We start from the raw sequence: 23514 nt of genomic DNA, 5'->3' as shown, positions 1-23514 counted from the left end.
AGAACAAAATATTAACATATTTATGTATGCAATAAATCACCAGTATCATTTATGATCTCTGTCTATATGCTTTTTTTAAGAACAGACTCCTTCAGTAGTTTGCTCACTCTTCAAGGTTTACTTTACCATTCGTTTTGAGGCAGGAAACACATCACCTTACAAAGCACCTAACAATAAGGACAAGAAACACAGTTTCATACGGAAAGTTACTTTGTAAGTCATTTGCTTACCTTTGGCCAAACAGAAGAGTAGATTTAGTTTCAGATTCATTGTATGAAGATGGAGAACAGCAAATAACAATAGTGGTTCTGCAATTACCCCCTAGTGAGTCCTGAAGTATTCTGGTCATTTTGCTATCACGGTATGGAACATAAGTCTACCAAGAAAACAGTTGAATGAATCAGTCATGGATTTTTAAACATTTTATTCAACTTGTTAAAATAAGCACTACGGTTTTACTTGGCAGAACTTTGTTAGAAAGACAGACTAAGTTCTACTTTAATTCATAAAATAGATGTCACCATGAAACACGCATGGGAAGACGTAACAGTACATTTCTAAGTCTGGCAACTTCTAGAGCACATGAAAACTCAGTATGATGTTCCAAGTCTCTCAACATTAAATACCACCATTATTGTTCCTCACACTGAAGGAGTGACAACACAATACAAGAATAATTGACATTTGCAATGCACTTATACAATCAGATTAAAAGATTCCATGCACAGCACCAAACAGGTCAGTAAAGAAATTCTGTATATTACAATGCACTTCTATAAAAGCCTTTCTTAAAGTTTAAAAATACAAAGAGAACACTTACGCTGCTTTCAGCCAAAGCTGAGATGACATTTCCAAGAGCAGACAAAGACTTGTTGATGTTCTTGGCCTCATCCAGCACAGCACCTTCTGCTCCAGTTTTACTAACCTATATAACATTTCAATGAATTATTAAATACATCTGCAGAAACACCTTCCACATTTAATACAAAACTTGAATAACTTTCTCCCACTAAAAGCAATTCTGACAGTAAGAGGTACACGTCAGCAAGTTGGGTTAGAATAACCAAAATGCTCCTCAGGCTCTCTCCCCATTTTACCACCAATTTTTCATTGAAAATACAGTATTTGAGGACACTTCTGATATTCAAAAGCAAGCATTCTTCTTTGGAAAGTAGGTGTTTCTATAGAAGATAAATGCATTGTTAAAAGGTTGCATCTATGAAAAACAACCTCAGCAAAAAGTTTCAGTTCCTTTTAAAAAAAAAAAAAAAAAAAAAAAAAGAAAGGAAATGTGTTGTGAATAACTTGCAGTATCAAAGCAGTCAAGTATTAGAACTTTATCTTAGGAAGTTCTATATAGTTTGGCTAGAGGTCATCCCAAAAGCCAGGAAAATACAGCAGTAAGTCTATTTCAGCAAAAGTTTATGAGTACATAGGTTTTAGAGGCTGAATTTGACCCACATGAATGTCCTAGGAACTGAAGTTGAGGTCAGCAGAAACTGGGAGGGGGAGAAGAAAAAAAAGAAGCAAACAAAAAAAACTACTACCTTACCTCACGCCACTCTGTTTAACTTAGCTCTCCTGCCTCAAGGGCTGAATTTGTTGTATAGTTCCATATCTCTCCCTTTACTATTCTTCTTATGAAATGTCATCATGACTACAACTAAGCAATTCTATTTGCTTATGTTTAATTCAGTCCAAAACAATACATGAAAAAAGAATTCATATACTTGAAAAGACTGCGAGAAGCAGGAAAACGAAGGCCGAGATAAACGGCAAAAGGAACAAAACCACACAGAAAGGAGACCTGTAACCCGGCTTGCTTCTTCAACTTTCTGCTCATCTAGCTTTAATGCTTCCAGTTTGATTCTGATTAAAAAAGACAACCACTAAGAAATACATTCTAGGGTGAGAGTATGATCAGAGAACACAAAAAAGTCACCGAACAATGACATGCGCAAAAGCAGTACCAAGCAGAAACGACTGAAAAAGCTGGAGACAAAGATGGGGATAACCCCCAGAAGGCAAGATTAAAAGGATAACGTCAAAAAGCCAGGTCTTCGAAAAAGTGAACTACAGTGGATAATGAAGCAGGATAATACTAACATACAATAGCAAAATGGAACGTGATGTTTCATTCCTTCTTTTACAGCAAAGAAAGCTGTCATCATCATAACAACGCTGATCAGAACGTCAAACTAGGAAATCTGGCACCACTACATAAGAAAATTTAGATATTCCACGTGCATAAAAACCTCTGATTTCAGTACCTAACACACCTATAGAAATTTACCCCTCTCAGATACTGAGAATGAACTCTAGCCTATTTCCCTATCCTATTCCACATTTACAAACTCCCTGCAGAAATGCAAATCAGTTTAAGGAGACAGTATCTAATAACCCTTGAAGACTAGGGTTCAGAAACCACATTCAGGGTTTGAATAGTCAGTATTACAAATAAATGTAAGTGAATGTAAAAATCACCTGAGTTTTTCAGAGCATAAGAAGAGAAATTAAAAGTTACCTTCTCACTACCTGCCAAGTCCACAAGGTAAAGTTTTCCACTTAGTTTCTGTTCTGTTTGGGTATTCTCTTGTTTTACATTAATAAGAAAAATACTATGACTTCGGGAGCTGTGTTCATTCATATCTATAATGCAAAATATAGAGATTGTCAAAAATAACTGTACAATCAATATTACTTGACAAATATATCTTCCCACAGTGAAGCAACAGATCTAAAGCTAATGAAACTATATACAGTAGTCTCACAAGCCAGTAAAACTAGAGCCAGTAAAACCAATAGTCAGTATCACCTAATCGAGTAATGAAGATCCGGTCTCTCTTAGGCTTCTATTAATACCACATAAGCTCACTGACAAGATTTGCTAGCGTGTCAACTATGGATTTCACATATTTAATTTATTGCATTAGAACACAAAGAGCATTTACATCCTGACACCGGAACACACTTAAAAAGTTTACAATAATATCATATTTTACACTTTTGTGAAAATGTGAACTAGACAGTTAAGCCATCTCTAATCCTCTTCTCCTTCAAACGCATATTGCCACCTGTGCTGTGAAACGTACAATGTAAACAAGACTCATGTTGAATTTAAAAAACTGTTTTAATTCATTAACAAGATCTAAGCTGCCTGCAATCACAATGAGAACGTAAGCCTGCCTACTACTACTTCCTTTTAACCATAAATCCCTCAAAAAACCTAGAAGGACCAGTTCATTAATGCCACAGAAGCAGCTCAACGTAAGAAAATATCTCTGTATCCAAGTTTCTGCTATTTCTCTGTTACTTAGCCTAGTCCCCATTTCAGTACCACATTACCTAGAAGTAATCAAGCTGAACTGCAGGACTTATTTTTTCCTTAACAGGAACACCATTTTTATTCCTGCTCCTTAACCAAAGAAATAAGGAGGAAAATCTTCTAATATTTTCTTAAAGAATGTACGTTCTCTTTTGTTAAGTAAATAACCAGATAGAGGAAAAAAAACATAAAGAAATTCCTCTTCAACCTGGCTCTCAAAGACTTCCAACATTTAAATACTGAAGTATTACTCTGCATGCATCTTATCTTTCCTTGTCTTTTTTTGCTCCCCCCCCCCTTTTTTTTTTTTAAACCTCTATCTCTTCCTAATCCTACTTCTTATGGGAGTTTGGAGACCTACATCATGGCTCCCGGCAACACAGTTGTCCCCAGTTTTGCTTTTCGGCCTATGGTAATACATTGGGATACTGCTTAAATCTGCAGCGTGTCTGAATATATCTTCTGACCAGCTTTTCTTAGAGGCTGCAACATAATGGCTGAGCTGTAGATGAGAGACAGCGCCTTACTTATAGATTCACAGGTTAACTGGACCAAACTCTACAAACTGGGACTTTGCATTGTTCTTAACACAGAACTGCACTTTTTTCCACAGTGATTCAGAGCTCCTCAGTGATCATTGTCTCCCTCTAATCCAAGCCTAAGCAACATTTAGCAGGAAATGAACTGAAAGACTTGCTTCTAAAAGACATCCTGAAATGGCTTATACTAGGCCTTTTCAAAACCCGACTTACTTGGAGCACTGTTTTTGTCTTCCCTATTTTTTAAGGCATACAATAAACAAACAGGTAAAGCACTACAGGAGATAAAAATAATACTTACTTGTAACTGCTACATGGCGGTTAGATTTTCCTTCATCTATAGTATCCATAACTTCTTCTGGACTACATACAAAACGTTCCGTGCAACCCTTTAAAAAATATCAACAAGCCAGAAGTAAACAGTGTAAACAACAGAAATGAAAGATCAAAACAACATTAGATTGACACTCACCTTTACATAGGGAACCCTATTTTTGTCTTCATGAACAGAAAGATTGGTCTTTGAAACTGGAAGAGAGAAAGTTCTAAAGCTGAAGTACATATCAATTCTTTGCAAAATGAAGGAGCTGTTCACAACATATGTCCCAGGAGTCAGAGGTGTTATTCTACAGCAATACTTTACAAAAACAGACTATACATGAAACAACCGCTAGTGCAGCTTAAATGATTTTGTAGAGATTAGCTCCAATGCTTTCTCATTTTGATGTACCTATATCATGTATAGGTTATTATTAGCATATCACATAGCTAACCATCATGATAAGGCTTTTTTTTTTTTTTTTTTTTTTTTAAATCTCTCCCCCAGAAGAAATCTTTGTTTGGCATAAATAAAAGGCTTACCATCCAAAAGGTCCCTTATTTTATCCAAGTATATTTCAAAATACGACACCTTAAAGGGAGAAGAGAAAAAGAATACAGCATTAGAAAGTAAAAGCACCTAACTTTTGTATAAGACGGATCTCCCATGTAACGACACGTCAAGATCGCGTCCTTGAGGCTGAACTAAAATACACCTTTAAAGAAGGAACCACTTTGATCAAAAGCTTCAAGTACCATCAGCACTGACACAGGTTATCAGGATAGCTACCATCAATGTTTAATGGAAACAAGATTAAAGTGTTAACTTAATTCTTCTTAAAGAACAGCCAGTTACTTCTGAAATACCTCGCTTAGATTTTCCAAGTTACAGATATTCTGCACAGGTATAGACAGACCAAACATTTAACCACAGACTACTCTAGTTTTGATATTGAAGCAACAGTTACTTAAGTAAGTAATAATGAAGAAAAGCTTACCTTAATGTGAAACTCAAGATTCTCATCCATAGAGTAAATATAATTAAAAATATCTTGCACTATTCTTGGAATAATCCCCATTCCATCCGGGTCATGAAGCTTCCCCTTATTAGAAAAAGATACAATAAAATGAAACATCATAAACAGTATTTAAAGGCAAAACCAACCTACTTTTAAATACATCACACCTGTCAGCCTTTTACTTTAAAGGAAAGCCTTGACTGTCCACTGAGGCCTCGCATTTGCCAGGAAGGTAAAAGACAGCCTCAAATCTCTCTCAAACAAAGTGAAAATCTACTACTAGAAACATTATGTTTCTTCTCCTACTACTGAGAGAGTAATTGTCACTTCCAGTCCTGACAAACATTTTGGGTATCAAAATGTTGTAGCAGAAAGAGAAAGTAAGTTAAAGCTCAGGATGGAAACAGCAGACAGGTCTTATTTCTAGAAAAATAAGAGTATTGTGGTGAAAAGAGATGATAGTGGCAGTAAGAGAAAACTATTTAAAGATTTCTTACTTCCATAGTGTGTGTCTTTCCAGATGATGTTTGCCCATAAGCAAATATTGTACCATTGTATCCCTCAAGTACATCTAAAAGAAAAGAGTGTTTTCATTAGGGTTGTTCTTCCACGCAAACGTCCAATGAAACAGAATGCAAGCAGACAATTGTTAAAATCTTTAGCAAGCTAAATCATCGATTAAACCAATCAATGTCTGGGAACTTACTGCTAGGGTTTCGGTTGGGGGAGGCCCTTTTTAACACATTAAGTCACCATCAACTGCATTTTTAGAAGTTTACTATATTAGAAGGACCCTTTCCTTCACCTAGAACATCAGGACTTTAGACTGGGAACAGAAAGGAAATGCTGGCCAATGTCCCGATACAAGCGCCAGGTTGAACAACAGATAGCCTTCAATGACTTAAGAGGACAAAGAAACTGTACACAGGAATGCTACGGTTTGTCTGCCTTCACAGGAAAGTTGCAATGTTCAATTGTTAAGAGAATGGGCTGTAAGTTTTAATAGCTTACTCTCAGCCCACAAAGGAGAGTTTGTTACATTTTAAACTGTGGATGAACCAATCTGAAGGTTCAGTTTTGGGGCTGAGGTGTTTTGGTTTTTTAGATTTTTGTTTATTTGTTTACCAGTCTGTTACTGATGAATCTCCTTCTGAAAGCAATCTTTTGTTTTCAGCAGACAATCAAGGGCTACTCCCAAATGGGGAAGTTTTACCTAACCCATCATATTCCTAATCCATTTGTACCACCACTACAGTTCACTTGCCACAAGATGCATCATAGCCTAAAAAAAAACACGTCTAGGAAAAAAAAAAAAAACAGATTAGTTTGAGATTGAAGGCGGGGGGCAGGGAGGGAGGAGCAGGGAAGGACACAAAGCAGGCAGTAGGGAAGGATTATAATTCTTGGTCCACTCCAATTTTAAATTGCCCAAACTGAATTGATTGTATTTTAAATCTCCAATCAAGAAAGAACGAAGGAAAAAAAAAAAAAAGCTTTTGATCTAATCCTGATCTCTATTTAACTCCTTAGACTTAAATTCTTGTAGTAGCCTGAATTTTCACAGCAATTTGCTTTACTTATTAAGAAAAAAATGTGTACTTACCCAACCTTTCGTTCTCTTCCTTTTCCTTTTATTATTAAAATATCCCTAAAACATCAACTACCAGTGGTTTCTTACAAGGCTTTGTTAAAGCTATTCTGAAAGTTGTATCAACTAGAATTTATTAAACTAACCTTCTCAAGAAACTGTAAAAGTTTATTTTGAGGAAAATAGCTAACTGCTTACTACAAAAGCGTACTGTTTTGTGACCTTGCAACACTTGATTTTTAGAAGTTACTAAGCCAATTCTAACAATTCAAGTTTGAGACTGTACATCCTAAGATGCACAAAGATAAGGGGACTCATATTTAAACTTTCATCTGAAGCTAAAAATCACAGCAAAAAAAATTCTTTAGCTGCATATTAAACCACCTTAGAAAAAATCTCCAGCATACACATCATTTTACAAGTTTCCTTCTTATACTCCTTTGAACAAAGTAACGCAACTGTACGATGTTTTCCGACATCAGTAAATCTCAAAAAACACTTAGGAAACAACTCCCAAGAACTGTTTTCAAGTAGAAATGTTGTATTTTTCTTTGTTTAAAGCAATTTCTCAGAAATTAATCTTTTGCAGAGACCCATGAAAAAAACAAAAATGTGAAAGGTAAGACTTATCTAATGTTACAAATAACTGAAACAGCAGGTTGAGAATTGAGAACATTGATCTACTGGACTACAGGATTTTATACTGCTATGATCCGTGACAGTTCTTACCAAACATTTAGAAGGCAAGAGGGAGCAACAGAAATATCAGTTTTCACCATTACAACCCACACAAGTATATGAGATGTTTCCTTAAGGCAAAAACTTTCTCCCACCTTACCTTTGACAATCTTTTTAGCACAATCATTGTATACTTGTTCCTGCGATGTGTTTGACTGGAATACACGGTCAAATATATATGGCTTGGACTGGAGGGGGAAAAAAAAAAAAAAAGGAAAAAAAGGATTTGTTTTTTAAATAGCTCTTCTGTGTCACAACAGAAGACACAACAGAAGCACAACAGAAAGGTGTCTGAATATAGTTTAGAAGTAGCCCTTACTTGTCTCAATATCTTATGTTTTATTTTAGTCGCTTTAAGACAGTAGTGCAGAAAATGGCTTACATATAGTATTGCCTAAATCTTTACATGCTTGCCTACAACTAAGGCCTTGAACTAAATGTTTAGTTTCAAAGTACAACTTACACAGCTCTCCAAAACTACTCTGCCACGTGATCTCAATCTACCCAAGTTACAACATAAGCCAATACCTGGGCTGCACGCCTGAGAAGTCTTTATTCCTTTCTACTACTTCATTACTCTGGTAGACCCAAATTATTAAAAACAATTTACAACGCACTACGCAGAACGTTCGTCTAGGTAATATTTGTTAAAAACCTCAAACCAAAACAAACATTGAGATCACCTGCAATCAGCCTAAGGACTATTTCCTCATACATTGTATTCTCCCCCCCGCAACTATTCGTAAGCGGAAAGGCCACTTTTGGAGGAAAAGAACCTTTCACAGAAGATTGACTTTGGAAAACACTAAAAGAGGAAGCTCTGACGCAGCTTTCTGAAAGTAATGTTGGATTTTGCTTTGTTTCAAATAGAACTGTGTTGTAAAAAGCTCTTGTAAGCAGGTGATAAATCATTAGGATATGAACTATCACGCTCATCTTATGACGTTCAAATTTTTGTAACGCTCTTGGGAGTTTGATTTAATACCTTTTGCAGATAATCAAGGCTTGCAAGGTCAGCTTCTGTGGCTAATCTCACTGCAACTGTTACACGCTCCATTTTGCTTAAATTTAATTAGTTATCATCCCTTCCTTCCCCCAAGGATGTTCTGAAACAGCTTTCCCGGCAGAGCAACAAGTATGGCTTCCACCTTTCACCCACCCACATTGCTTTCCCAGCCTGACCTTCCATGTGCCTTTTAATAAGGTCTAGCATAATATCAAACAAAGCTTTTTAGTTCCAACACAGCCATCTGCTGAGAGGGCTTGTATTCAGGCAGATGAGCTCCCTCTCAGAAAAAAAAAAAAAGTATATATGTATACATATTAATAATTACAGCATTCGTAGTGTAAGTATGCTTAAGAAACCACAAGACTCAGTAGGCAGAAGCTATCCCTAAGGTGCTAAAGTTCATCAGGCGATGCAGACTGTTTCACAGCACAGGGAAATCATAAGTCCTCTCAGTTACTTATTTTTACTTTCAGATATACGACAAATTCTTAGGTTCCATAAGACCATTATGTTGTCTAAGTATACCAGCAGAAACTAACATTTGCAAGTAACCTTGAGGTAAGGGACTGATGACTGAGAATGCATTATATAAAGAGATAAGTCATCACAGAAAAGATAACGCTAGCCATACACTTTCTTTCTCACTAGCAGCTGTAATTTTAAAAAGCTTCCACCCACACAAATATCAGTCAGCTACACTACACTCTGCAAGTCAACTGCATCACAAAACATATTCATCGCATTTCTTTCATACTCAAGTTCTTCCACGCGTTTGCGTGCACTGAAATAATACCCTTTAGGTTGATCCTATTCACCATTACAAATTGGAAGAATATAGTGGGAAAAGTGACAACGCTCACACACTATCCAGCAACCATTACCAACGCTTACTATTTTCTCACAGATTCCCAACACGCAATCTTTGCTACCCCCAACAGAACTTGACAACTATTTTTACCTCCTCAGAGAAATAAGGGAACAGAAAAGTACATCAAAATGTAAATATTATTGTGCATAGTATTATGAGTTTGAATATACACATTATTGTATACTTACATATTATTGCAAAATATTGCTGATGTCAAACAGCAGATTTTTAGTTGCTCCAAAGAAACCCAACTTCAAAAATCAAGTTTAGTTTCTGGTATGGGGGAATACCTTGTTTAGAAAGTACTGTAGGCACAAAACCTAGGCTAATCTGCAAACATCCTGCTATCTGCAGGAATTTGCAGAAGGTTCTACAAAAGCTTCCCTTTTCTAACATTTTTAAATAGTATTTAGAAGTGAGTTTTTTTCTTTTTTAAATCCTCTGCCAAAGGTTGACTGAATTAAACTACTATTCTATATCTGTGTAAAAGGAATATTATTTTTACTAACTCAAGAGTAATCCCTGAACACAGCTTACTTTTAGACTCCCCACTCTCCAACTGCCATGCAGATACCTTCATACAAGAACAGAGACAAATTACAGTATCTCATGTAAGTACCATCTCTGTTGGTTCACAAAATTTAATACGATGAAGAACAGCATGTATGATGAATGCCATGGATTAGTAAAAACAAAAAGCTAAGCTGTAAGAACTTCACTGAGGCAATAATGCCTTTAATTGATCTTGTTTATTTATACAGTGAAAGCTGGTAGGCACATGACAAATTCCACTTACCCTCAAATAAAAACTGCAACCAACACACTACAAAGTTTACTAATTCTGGCCAAAATAAGCCTCACTAGAGCCTCCTTCATACCCTTTGTCACATCCCCGTCCCTTGCAGGGGCAAACCGGTAGATTTGTCAACATCGCCTCAATGCTATCCCTTTCCAGATCAAGCTAGAATACAACTTCAGAGCCCTCAAAAACCCAATAAGTACTTCTCCCCCCCCCCCCCACAGTACAGTTGTTTTTCACACCTGTGAGAATCCACATTAGATGAGTCTCTCTCCTCCATCATCACTGAACCAACTTCTAACCCAGTAGGTTTAACCAAGCAGGTTCCAGGATAATTATGTTAAAAAAAAGCGATTCCCACTCAATATAGTTTCAGTCAGTATGTTTTTTTCGGCACCTGCAATGCTATGTCTTATTACTTCTCTTATAATTGACTCTCTGTAGCAGCAGCCAACAAAGTCAACACCAGCATTACACAGATTACCCTGTCCCAGAAAGCCTTGTCATTACCTTTAAGAGATTAAGTAAGAAAGATTAAAGTGACAGATAGTTTTCTTTTATCAGATGCCTTTTCTTCCCCAAGAAGTAAACAATTGGGTAGTATGATGGAACTGCAAACACAAGAGGTCCAAGTAGGATTATCACACGGGCTCCACAACTGTCGTCGTGTCACTACCATGATATGACGCTGCCTTGATGTACTCTAGAAATTTATTTTCAGCATATCTTTCTTAAATTCTAACAAAAATTTAACAGATGTGGCTCAGACGTTCCACTGCAAGAACTCTGCAAGCACTCCCACAAACCTCAGAAAGTACAGCTGTCAACATGATTCAGCAGCAATTATGCTGAATTTAACAAAGGGTTTATGTCCAAGTACATATTTCTGCAGTTAACTTAAAGACTACCATTTATCTGTATATAGAAGAATGCTCAACCTATCCAAATTATACAACATAAGGAGCATGTAAGGCTTGTTCTTCAAGAAAATTCAATTTTTCCAAGTACTTTTATTGAAGACAAAGATCTGTGACCTCATTTAGATTGAAATCTTAAAAGAAAAGCATGAACTTAAAATAAGTTATATAAAGATATTTTAAATTATTCCTAAGGAATTTTCCCATTGTAATTTTCTGTAAGTTATAGAGCTGGTTAGTCATAAGACTATCTTACCTCACCTCATTTTCTAGGCATTAATATCTGAAGTAAAGCCAGTAGAGAAAGGTTACTTGAAAATCAGTTATATATCTTTCTACCACAGCATCTACAGATGCTTTTTAAGGTAAACCAAGGCATTCTTTTTTGCTAGAATGGATTGCTAAAACAATGTTTTTATACGCCTGTCTTTAGCTTATTCTTGGTGTGAGGTTGAAGTAATAGGCTTACCTTCCCTGTTAAGTTTAGATTCTTAAAGAAAGAACATTCTCCCTTTTAGCCACAAAAGGCATTAAAATAAAAATTCCACACTATTTCTGGAAAATGTGATGTCAAATACCTAACTTAGTTCTTCCTATTACAAAGCTAAAGTATTGCTACCTCGACACATCGCATGGAATCTGAAGTGGCACATGAGTGAAAGGGCACAGTCCCAACTTAGTATGTTATTTTCAGGTTAAATAAAAGATTTCTTCTTATCTGAGCATTAGAAACTGCAGCTGATACGGAAAAGTCAGTAAATCTCAGCTCACACTCTTCACAGAGACTATGCATTAAGTATAGAAAATACTACTCTAAACAAATACTAAAATACAGGCAGGTAGTCAAGAGTCTTTCTCAAAAGCCATAGAAATAAGGACTATATATTATGATCATTACTAGAAAAGTCTGGAGAAGAGCGGGACACTGCACGTTTGTGTGTCAACACCCATAATGCCTTGCCACTTCAGTCATTTGAGAGTACTGATTTCAGTTTAGCTTTCTGTCTGAAATGGTTGAGTGTGACTGCATTTGGTAACGTCTCTTTCAGACAGTTGTAAAGTGAGTGAGACTAGGGATAGAGATGTTTAAGACAAAAAAAAAAAAAGTACAGGTACTTTAAACAGAGCTTAAAAGCTACCCAGTTGCAAGCGGTACCACATTTAAAAAAATAAAGGACACAATCACATACATTATAAGCTTGTTAAGTCCCTCCTCATCTTACTCAAAGCTTGAGATCCCCAAGTAAACTGCTTTCAACTTTATGTCAAGCAGCATATATCTCTTTATATACCAGGTCCATATACTCATAACAAGTCATGCCACCGAATAATCTGTTTTAACAAAACCCCTTTATTAACAGAAAGAACCATTAGAAAAAATACTTAATAAAACATTAAAATGGAAGGATGCTGTCCTTCATTAATAATCAAAATTTGTAGATCTCTTGACTAGTTAAAAGAAGTGGTATCCTGTTAAAGAACAATACCTTTCCAAAGCCTGCTCTTTTAAACAGGTCAACAGCACTTGCCCACTCAAATTGCTGTTGCACACCAACTACAATTAAAGTAAATATTTTATCTAACACAAACCAAAACAACTCACTTGTCCAGATTGACAACCGTGCCAGTAATTACACAGGAGCTAGGAAGAGATGGGGGGAAGGGTGAAGAGATAGTTCAGAGATGACAGAAGAGCCAAGAAAGGAGGAGGAGAGTTCGGCTACACTCCCTCCCCTTCTTCATCCAGAGGAGTCAAATCTGCAATAGAGCCTGCTATATGCCCTGTTCCCACTGTGTCCTAGTTTTCGTCTCCCACCTATCACTTCAAGCAACATCTAAGCATTATTTAAAAGAGGCGTTCAATGTTTCAGCATAGACCCTGGCACACACAGAAGCCATAACAGAAGCCTCCATCAGGCTGCTCGAGGGCAATAGCAGACAAGGGAAGCAAATATACATAATAAATAAAAAGAGGCTCAACTCACTGTTCAAATGGCAGACAATATCACATGTAGCTGTAAACACAGAAATTCTAATAAACAGTTGAAAGCAACCAAACATACAGCTTATGGAGAAATGTTTTTAGAAACCATTTCATGAGAAGAGCTGCTTCTTTTACTGTCCTCCCTTTAGCAATTCCACAAAACACAGGCAAGATGTGTTTGGATAGCTATATCCTCAGGTTGGAAGGTAACTTTTTAAAACTTCAGTCAACTAAAAACAAAACAAACAAAACGAAAAAAAAACACACAGCAGAATCCCAGAACATCAATCCTCTATTAAAATAAGACTCGAGTACCATCACTGCTCCCATAATCTAATGGGTTTTTTTCAGTATTTTCTCCAAGGTCAGACACAGCAAGTCTTGGACCTGAGATCACTGAAGGATTTTTTGTTTTTTCCTCATGCAGAAAACACTAAAACTAGACAAAGTTATAAAAAATACCAGCTCCCTACCAAATCCCAGCAAGAGCCCTGCATTTTCCTTCAGGACCATGACATCACATTGATCCACACAGATTTAGTGCCACCTCAGCCCAATTTACATTTTAGACATTTTAAAGAGTATTTAAAGACTATCTAAACACTATAAAAGTTTTCTCCTCAATTCACAAACAACGAGAAATTCTAGTTTTAATGTTTGGTAGTAAATGCCTTAAAAAAATTTTAAATTGTCTAATTAAACTGTCTAATTGTGAGAAGCAGACTATTGCAGATGAGAATGCAGAAGATTCTATTCAACCTGCAACGCATGGGTGGAAATAACATTTTAAAGTCCATTCCAGATCACCTCCTTTTTCTTATTTGATGTGTACTTCATTAGAAACGGCTGTAATTTAGCCCAAGAATTACTGAAAGAAAAAAAAAGATGTGGAAAATGCATCATCTATGAAAAAGTCAGAAAAAAAAAAATTGTGAAATTAATCCTGGATTTTAAAGAGATCATACAGTGTCACAATGAATGGATACTCATTGATGGAGTGAGATCATTTGTTCTAGTTTTCCATTTCTAATTTCCATTTCTAGGCTTAGTTCCTTACTCTGAGGAGTTTACCTGTACCACCTCAGTCAGAAGAGGTCTACTCCAAGTTAACAACTTGTCAGCTGAAAGAGGCCCAAATTTACCTCATTTCACAAGCACTCTAGTTTTCTTGCAGCTGAGAACTGATGGAATTCCATATTGTATTTGCAAAATCAGTTGAATTCAAACAGAATAAAGCACTAGTATTTAATATGACATATTTAAAAAAAACTGATGCTATTAATGTCTTCTTCAAAGTTCAGATACTGTGAGAAAGAGGTAGTACTGGTAACCTTAACAAAGAGAGTAACAAAAACAAAATTTAAAGAAAAATAATCAACTGACATTTCTAAGTTCTGCGTTTAGCAATGCAGAACCAGGATCGTCTCTAGAGAATGATTAAAAGTTAGCAGAGATAGAACACAAGCATTGGGAATAAAGCGCGTATTTGCAGAATACCAACTAAACCAGGCAATAAGCTACTGTGCTTTATGTTCCAGCTCCACTTTGTAGCTAAATGTGACACAATGAACAGCAAGGCTAGGACTATCTTCTCCCCTGAAACTTTCAGATTGCTATGTAAAAGCTCTCATACCTTATTAGATGACTTACGTTAAAACGCATTCATAAACATGTAATAAGTCAAAAAGTCTCAGTTCATTCTTCTTTAAAAGAAGTTATCAGCCCATGACTGATTTACAGATCAGTCAAGCAGAGCTCACGTTGCTGCGCGTTTTCTTTCTAAAATCTTTCTGTTGATAATTACGTCGCTGCTAGTTCCAATGCACACTTTTTGAACGACTATTTATTCAGCGGCCAAACTCTTCACGGTGGCCAAAACCAGGCGCAGCCTAGCCAGGGGACACTCTGCAGGACTCGTCTGTTGCTCCAGCTCCTAACTCGCACGTCTTCCGTGGCCACAGTGAAGCCTGCCCTGTGGCTCGGGCTCAGCAACGACAACTCCAGTTACGCCCCAAGTTGCAAGCCTTTTGCTAGAGCCTTTGTCCATGTTTCCTGACCTGCTACCACGGGAACGTCCTGCAACCACACATGCACGGCCAGGGGATGCACCCCCTCCAACCGCTCCCCGAGCTCTCCTCTCTGCCCCGCCATGCCCACCTCCATCCTAGCCGGTTCTCTTTACCGCTCTGCCCTGCCCTCCTCCCCTTCCCACTCCCCCCCACCCCAAAACAGCCACCCCTCTCCGCCGCGGCCCAGCCTCTCGCCTCACACCGCGCCCATCCCCGCGGTATGTGACCCCACCGCCCGCACACCCCCTCCCCCCGGCGCCTTCCTCCCCACCCCCCGCCTTTCCCATCCGGGGCGGCCCCTCACCGCGATGACGACGGTGTCTTCGCCTTGAAACTTGGCGACGTACTTGTCGCCACGGGCCACTTCGGACTCGTTGAGGGGCCTGAAGCGACACATCACTTTGATGTTACACTCCGCCGGGTCCGCCATCTTAGGCCAACGCCGCCGCCTCCGGGGCGCTCAGCTCCGCCGCTACCCGCTGCTGCCTCTGCGCCGCCCGCTCCGGGGGTCTCACAAGCCGCCGTTGCCGCCGCTGCCGGGAGGCCCGCGTCCGCCTAAGCAGAAGGGAAAAGGGAAGGGCTCCTTCCTGGCCGCCACGGCCGCCTCCTGCTCTCACTTCCTCCCCAATATGGCAGCCATGGCGGCGCCTGCAGCCGGCAAGTCCCGACCCTCCCCTCCCGGGCAGAGGCGGCGCGGACGGCAGGGCAAAGAGGCGGTGACGTCACCCTCTGCAGAACCCCCCCCCCCCCAACCCCGCCCCCTCGGCTCGGAGGTGCCGCGCAGGCGCGGCGGGGCACAGGCGAGGGGCCCGGCCACGACGGGAGCTCGACGGCGCAGGCGCGAAGCCGTCGCTGGGGAGGAGGGAGGGAGACCACCCGGCGGGAGGATAGGCGTCGGGGGTGCCAACGCTCGCACCGGGCAGGCGCAGCCAGCGCGAGGGGGCGTGGTCTTGTGGGGGCGTGGTCTTGTGGGGGCGTGGTCTTGTGGGGGGCGTGGTCTTGTGGGGGCGTGGTCTTGTGGGGGCGTGGCTCCCTCCGAGCCTGGGGAGAAGGGTGTGATAGGGGCGCGTGTGAGAGCTTCGTCCCGCCCGCTGTACCTAGCCTGACCGTGGCCGTGACCGTGGCCAGCGTCCCCCCACCCCCCCGCCCCCGCTCCCCTCACGCACGCAGCGGAGCCGTTTTGCGGGCGCACGGCCGGGGCTAACGTTGGCCACGGTACCGCATGGCGGGAGACCTCGTCTCCCTGAGGGGCCGGGGCCCTCAGGGGCCGTTAGCCCTGAGGGGACGGGGCGCGCGCCTCAGGCAGGCGGCGGCGTTCCCGCGCTAACGGCCGGCGCCGGGCGCTTCGTGGCTGTGAGGGGGGGGCGCGACACAGCCCTCTGCCTGCGGCCGGGCCGGCCCTCCAAGGCAGGGCGAGCCTGAAAACTGACCTACCAGCTTTAGCGGGCGTGAAGTTAAGGCGCTGGAGAGAGAAACCTCCGAACTGTCTTGACTCTTTTTTGCCTTTGTTCAGCAGAATTAAAAAAAAAAAAAAAAAAAGCATGAGTATGCACAGAAAGCCTGCCAATGGAACTGTCAGTATTTTCAAAATTTCCCCCGAACTAATTCCTTTTCCGGAAACCTATGGAGGTCTTGTGGGGCTAGGGAGTCTGCAGGTCACGTTCTTAGGAGGGCGTTGCAAGGATACACAGCCTTTACAGTTCGTTTCCCGTGAAGAAGTCTCTCCCTACCTTTCCGTTCCAATGAAGAAAGAATATGCACGATAGTTTTCTAAAGTTTCCTTTATCACAAGTTTTATTCAATACAGATTAAATAGAACTGCAATGCTAATCCATGGATATTTACTGACGGTATCTAGATTTAAAAAGTTGTTAGGTAAGCCATTCAGATCAGAGGCTCTCAGAAGAGTTTCAAGATTTTACTGCCATACCCCTTTACATCTAGGTATAATATGAACTTTCAAACCGGGTCAAAGTACAGATTTACAGCTCAGCTCAGTAAGTCAACTTCCTGTCAGAAATCGCCATCTGTGCTGGAAACTTTTAAAATGGCCTTGAAATTAATGAAAAATGAGGGAGTCCTCTTAAATTAGTAAATTTTAGTAGGCCAGAACGACTCAGAATAGCAATGTCATTCCTTTGAAAGTACTCTCTTTTTCATTAGAAAAGGGTACATGTTTGTGAATTTTAATAGGGACCATCTGAAATCAAGCAGCCTCCATTTTCAAGGCCCTTCTTACTGCAGGGTTTTGAATGGTGTGTTTTTACTTAGTATAGGTAAAGAAGGCGGATGTTGCTTCAAAATTTCTCCATGCTAATCCACATGGCAGGAAAGTTACCTAATAACCTAATTTCGTCTACAGCTTTTTTTCATACTGTCATAGAAAAAATATTTTTTGCACCTTGTTTGATGTTCTGAGGTAAGCTCTAAGTCTTCTAAATTGAGATCATGTTGTAACAAGTTTATTTTTCTGCTGTAGTTAAAACTGCTGCAGGACTATGCCGCCTTGATCGGAGCAGCAACAATTACACCACCCAACCTACCAGCGCTCTTTAGCTGTTTGATAAGGCCAGGCTGTATACTCCGCCTGCAGAAGGTGCACTGCTGCCCCACAGCATCTAGCATATGATGGTTCTGCTTAACTGTTTCAATGAAACGTATTGTCAATAAAATATAATGGTGGTTCTCCTTAAAATGTGAGAAAGCCTATTTTTGTTGAATTCTATTTTAGAATTTGTGAATTTAAATCCCAGTCAGCAAGATATATTAATATGTCTAACTCAACTATTTCTTGGACTGTCCACGTGCTTATGGGTAGGCATATGTTTGTACAGCTGCTGGGTTTGGATCCTTACAGATTTCCTGTGACAGGAGGTTATTATTTTTATGAAGGGCACATAAACTATTTACTACTTTTGCAATTCGTTTTCTTTAATAAGTGAGGAAAAATAAATGTTAGCTGCAAAATCAACAACTTCATGATTATTACTCCCAGAATGTTTCAGCTGGTGATGTATCCTTTACCCTAGTCTATTTGGGAAACTTGTCATTATCATTATCCACAACCGAAGGGGATATATCATTAGCTACATTTGCTGACACACAGTACTCAAAGTAAGAACAACTCGGTAAAGGAAAAAAGCTCGTAATGAAATGGTTCTCGAGAAAATAAATGCTTAGGCCTGCTTATCTTTTCAATGTTTCAAACAGCATACACTTTACAAAGAGACAGTATAGACTCGTGAATAGGTAGTTGCTCTTTTTAATTATGCTGTAACAAAAAAATACCGGGATGTGTGAACTGTGTAGAAGGATCTGACCGCTTCTAGGCTGTTGGTTCCATGCAAGCTCGTGGGAGACCGTGGTTGACGGTATCTCCCATACTGGCTATGGGAAACCTTACTAAATGAGTTCCCTTGAACTAAACATGCGTGTTCTCGTATTCATTCCAGGTATTCGGTCATGAAGATTGTCTTCTGTGGTCTGCTCTTCAAAATGTTCAGCAACCATTCTTTTACGTGACCTATTTACAGTCTAACAATGCTGCAGCATATTCAAAGAGAGCAGTGTGTTATCTCTGTTGGCTCTAAAATAGGATATCAAACAGCAGTCTTGATGACTTGTGCTTAAAGATGTGGTGCCGCTTTCCCAAAAGCAGGGCAGAGACCAAATGTCCTGCCAAGTTTCCAATTTTGTCACGATGAAAAAATTCTCTTTCATTTTTAATTGGAAATATATTTTACTTCTTCTGGAATATGTAATTACCTGTTTATACCATACTTTTTCAATTATTTAGGGTGAAAGACCGTTTAAAGTCTGTTATAGTGAGAAAATATGGCATATTAGTTGTCATTAAAAAGTGAATCTTTCCATCTGATACTTGAGCCTCATAAGTGAAATATATTTTCTAAAGAAACAATTTATCTAATAAACAAGTATAGTAAAGTTTCTCAGTAAAGACCAACGTCTTTTAATAAAAGTAGTTTATCTAACCACTTTATATCTACTAGTTCGCTATGTTTCTTCTCATCTATGATCTGTGCAATAATCCTCTAGAAATTCTTTTATGATTTGCAGTTCCTTTAGATCTCTAGTATCTTCCTGGCATTAAAAGATCAGCATGTTCAGCAAAGGGGCTTACAGTGAAACTCTATCTGGATATTGATGTAATTAACCATGAAAATTGTTTTGGCAGAGTGACAGTAATCTTGATTTGATCTTAAAAGAATATTGCATATTTGGATAAATCTTTAAAGCAGGTGTTTGCAGAGAAGCAAATTAAAGCTGCTTCCTCCTGCCCCTTAAAGAATGAAATTCTGAGATGGTAGATTCATCAGTTGACAGTACTTGTTGAAATTCAGTGTTCCTGATGCAAACACAAGTGCTCTTTTCATTTTGATTTGCAATATGCTGGAAAAATATAGCACACTACTTTTCAGAATCTAAGGTGCATTCTAGGTCAAGTTTATTCTGAATTTGTAAATCGACTTGTAGGACAAATGGGTGATTAGTTTGCTAGATGTGCTGCACTTGGAACAAAATTCTTTGTTACGTGTAACACCCTCTGTCAATAAAGGTTCTTAAGATAATTTGTGAAGTCTAGTGTCATTGCTTGACACTGGAAAAGCCTTCATTAGAAGTAACAAGATTTTATTTCAGACAGCTTATTCAAATACATTTTAAAGTCTCTTTACCAGCAAACAAACTGAGCGTGTTCAGTCAATTCAGCTTGGGGAACTCAGTAGCTAACTAAGCTGAGATTAACAGAAGGTTGAATGGGTGAAATTCAGTGGCCTAAGATACTACTGGAGTCAAACTCGATTATCTAAAGGTCTCATTCAGTTATAAAATTATAAAGCTTCCTTTTGCTCCACCAAATGATTCAATGTTGGAATGTGTTTCCTGTCCCAGTCAAGTTTAGGCTTTAGTATGAACTAGCAGGATGAAACATGCATTGAGGATGCAGCTCCTGATGCACATAAATTTCTTGTCATAAGTATGAGTAATTATTTTTTTTTTTTTACTAGAAAGGCATAAAATGCAGAAGTTGACCTCTAATTTACTCCTAATTACTAAGACCATATTTAATTGTTTCTAACAATATTAGACCAATTAAAAGCAAAATTAAGCTCCAGGAATAACATATGTTTATTTTGGCTACTTTATGCAAAAGCATGCAAAAATTCTGTAAGCTTACTCTCTAAAGCATTGATTCTGAGTCTTATTTGGAGAAGGGCTATTCTAATTTCTTTTTCCATTGCTTGTAATCTCTGCTAAAATCACCACTGGCTTGTATTTTTGCTTGCTGTGTGCTTGCCTCAAGCAATTTTTTTTTTTACAGTGGCAGCAAAAATAGCGTAGTGGTTTTTGAGAGTAAGATTAGAGATACATTGCTTGTTGTTGTTGCTAAAGGAAAATTATTGTACAAGTTATAGCAGTGTTAACCTAAGGATTGAAATTTCATAGGGAAATCCATGTCAAGGCTCTACTTTTAATCATGTAAAACTACTCAAGCCTGTCCATATCATAAACAACCTTTGAAAAAACGGCATATGAACGTATTCTTTAGAGTGCTTCCTATTGAAGCTTGCACTGGAAGTAAAACCTCCAACCTCCATTCCCTCACAGTTACTCTCAGTGACTCTAGTGTGTGTGTATCAATCACTGAACAAATGAACATGCTCTTCTGTTATTATTCCAAGTGCTTCTATGTGCCAAAAAAATCACTCTAATATATTCAAAGTTAAATCATAGCTAACTTGTTTTACTTCAGACCTCACACTGAGAGTAAAGGAAAGAGTGGAAAATAAGTTGATACAATATATATCTGTCATAATATAATATAATGTTATATTATATTATATATAATGTGCACTTTAAAGCACACCACAGTTCTGTAGGTAGCTATAAGGATGTCAGAAATCCTATGCAATGCCCCATCTTGAGTGTGGATGCACACATCCCTGGGCGGGGGAGGTGGGAGGAGGCATTAAGAGCTTCTGTCTTTGTTACGTTTTGTTAAGATTTTGCAAGTGTTTCAGCCCTATCTTATGTCCAATGATTTAAAAAAAACTTTTGATGGAACCTGTGGAACACCCTCTGACACTTGCCTCCACTGTGGTTAAGAGTAGTCACTTGCATCAGCCACTTGCAAGAACATATGCCTCAATTGATATGTTTTTCTGAATTTAGATTTATAGTGTCTAAGGAATCAGACAGTAATTGGTCCAAACTATCTTTTAGTATAGTTCTTTGAAACCTAAAGCTCCGAGGAAGTATTTCAGAAGGCCTAGTTAATTTCTTAGGGAAGAATTTGAAAATCTTGCTAAAGCAGAGCTAGCATTTTGCCTTTCTTCTCATTTATTAATTGTTATAGCTAACTGGCCAAGCTTGTCACTCGCTTCAATCAGCCAGTGAAAATTACAGACAGAATCAGTTCAAGATATGTGGGTTTTGCTTCCTACCAGTACTATTCCAATAATGAATAACTAGCTAGATCTTTTGGTCCAGTTCATGCACCAAAAAAATTCTGGGTCTATGCCATTGAAGGAAAATTAGACTAGACTCTTAAGTGCTACATGGTATTAGATCACCTTAAAATGACATCTAACAACTAGCAGGATAGTTTTTGCAAATGCAGAAAACTTACTATCCGCCTGCTGTCTGTGGCAGCAGAAAATGCAAAATGAGATCCAGTCTTCTCACTGAGTCGCTTAACTGGGGTCTAACTTGTAGGTGTACCATGAAGCAGCTCTCTTAGAGCAAGTTCCTAAGTACAGTGTACAGGTGACCAATTCTGCATATACTCATTTAGGCAGACATTCAGAGGTGCCTACGTAACTCCACTGGATGTATAGGTAGGCACGTGCTTTACCAGACACAAGTTAGGATCCCATTTACAGCCTGCTATTATTAATTACAAAGTAGCTCTCAAGAATAAAACAGAGGCAAAAAGAACGGAATAACTCCATTCCAGTCTTTTCTTCCCTAGCCGTGTACTTAACGAAAGCCAGACATAGTGGAAAAAGTGGAAAAAATGGAAAAAGGACAGATTATCATCTGATGGTAAAGAGAAATACTGTGAGAAACAGAAGTAGTATAGCAACCCTGTATGACTAGCAAACCTTGGGATCTTGTCTCAGAGGTTTTTTTTCTTTTTTTCTTATTTTTTCTTTTCTTTTCTTTTTTTTTTTTTTTGGAACATCTCTCAGTGCCCTGAGTATGCCTATAGGCCTTAATTCCCATCTCTAGCCTCATCTGGGATTCCCACCCCTGCCCCCTCTACCCCTGGGCCTGGGAGCTTCACTGAAGATCAGGCCTGAGCTCCCACTCCTTGTGCTATGTTGCAGGTAGACATGAGCCCCACTCTGTTCTCTGCTAGTCCTGGCTTTTTGAATAGATGTCCTGGACTGGCTTGACCATGACCCTGACTTGTCACTTCACCTTTATCTTATGCTCAATAGACTGTTGCTAGAAGCTGTTACTGTCACTATCCTGCTCGGCTGGTGTGGGACTGTGCCTTTGCTGCTGAGGGCACTGCCCCTGCTCCAGTCACCCCGGCTCCTGGCTGCCCTGTGGAGCAGCCCTGCTCTTGTTGCTCCCTGACAACGGCGGGTGTATGTCTCCTAGAAGTCATTCAGATCCAGCTCCTGTTGCTCTGCCATTTTGTATGGCGTTTCAGTTTCCAGTGCCCTCAGCCTGGTGCTTTTCACGGTCACTACACACACACACATATCCCCACACACATGCTGATTATCAAATATATATTTATTTTTAAGTTCTGGTCAGACAGGTGACCATACACAGTTAGCTTTTAACTTAGCAAATTTGAAACATCTTTTTACTCCAAATCATGTCAGAGATCCATTGGCAAAAATACATTTGATTAATCTCTGCTTAGTAAGCTCTGCAGAAATAATGCTGGTGAAGAGGAATCCAAGCCCTTTTCTAGGCCTTTCATCAACAGAATTAACTAAATTCTGCCTTTTACTGCTGGTGAGAGCACATGAGACATGCAGAGCACAGCTGACTTTCAGAATCCAGTTTGAAATTGCTAGGCTGAAAGCCCTTTTTAAAGCTGTACGCTGAACAAATCTCTCTGTCAATGGTAAACACACCAGTCCTGTTGGGGGTGGGGGGCAGAGAGAAACTGGGGGAAACTGTGCTTCACAATTAACTTTTTAGGTTGTCTTAAGTTCCTGCTGACCTCACTCAGACTCACCAGCTTGACTTCTAATCTTCCCATAAATGGCTGTGTTTCCTGCATGCAGAAAAATGGAAGAGTGCTCATTAGCTGGAAAGCTACCATAAATTAAGGGTGTGGTCTGTGTGTGCGCATGCA

General features: G+C 39.3%; 1 protein-coding gene across 5 annotated transcripts in view; it reads right to left on the bottom strand.

Moving 5' to 3' along the window:
• Nucleotides 1–16090, bottom strand: part of KIF5B (kinesin family member 5B) — a 37382-nt gene extending 21292 nt beyond the window's left edge. For 2 of the 5 annotated variants that reach the window (XM_068934404.1, XM_068934405.1), the window contains exons 1-10: nucleotides 15478–16090; nucleotides 7628–7715; nucleotides 5699–5772; nucleotides 5181–5285; nucleotides 4726–4774; nucleotides 4337–4392; nucleotides 4166–4253; nucleotides 2525–2649; nucleotides 821–925; nucleotides 231–376 (exon numbers count right to left, since the gene is read on the bottom strand). In XM_068934404.1, the coding sequence (XP_068790505.1) occupies nucleotides 231–376; nucleotides 821–925; nucleotides 2525–2649; nucleotides 4166–4253; nucleotides 4337–4392; nucleotides 4726–4774; nucleotides 5181–5285; nucleotides 5699–5772; nucleotides 7628–7715; nucleotides 15478–15603 (962 nt within the window). In that variant the 5' untranslated portion in view covers nucleotides 15604–16090. Of the gene's footprint in view, nucleotides 1–230; nucleotides 377–820; nucleotides 926–2524; nucleotides 2650–4165; nucleotides 4254–4336; nucleotides 4393–4725; nucleotides 4775–5180; nucleotides 5286–5698; nucleotides 5773–7627; nucleotides 7716–14754; nucleotides 15330–15477 lie in introns of those variants that run through there. The other 3 variants (XM_068934407.1, XM_068934408.1, XM_068934406.1) reach the window with 2 other exon arrangements.
• Nucleotides 16091–23514: the final 7424 nt, after the last annotated feature.

This window comes from Struthio camelus, chromosome 2 (assembly GCF_040807025.1).
Source record: "Struthio camelus isolate bStrCam1 chromosome 2, bStrCam1.hap1, whole genome shotgun sequence".
NCBI classification, from domain to species: domain Eukaryota; kingdom Metazoa; phylum Chordata; class Aves; order Struthioniformes; family Struthionidae; genus Struthio; species Struthio camelus.
Note: the sequence above shows the minus strand (reverse complement) of the source record. Positions and strands in the feature narration are given on the sequence as shown.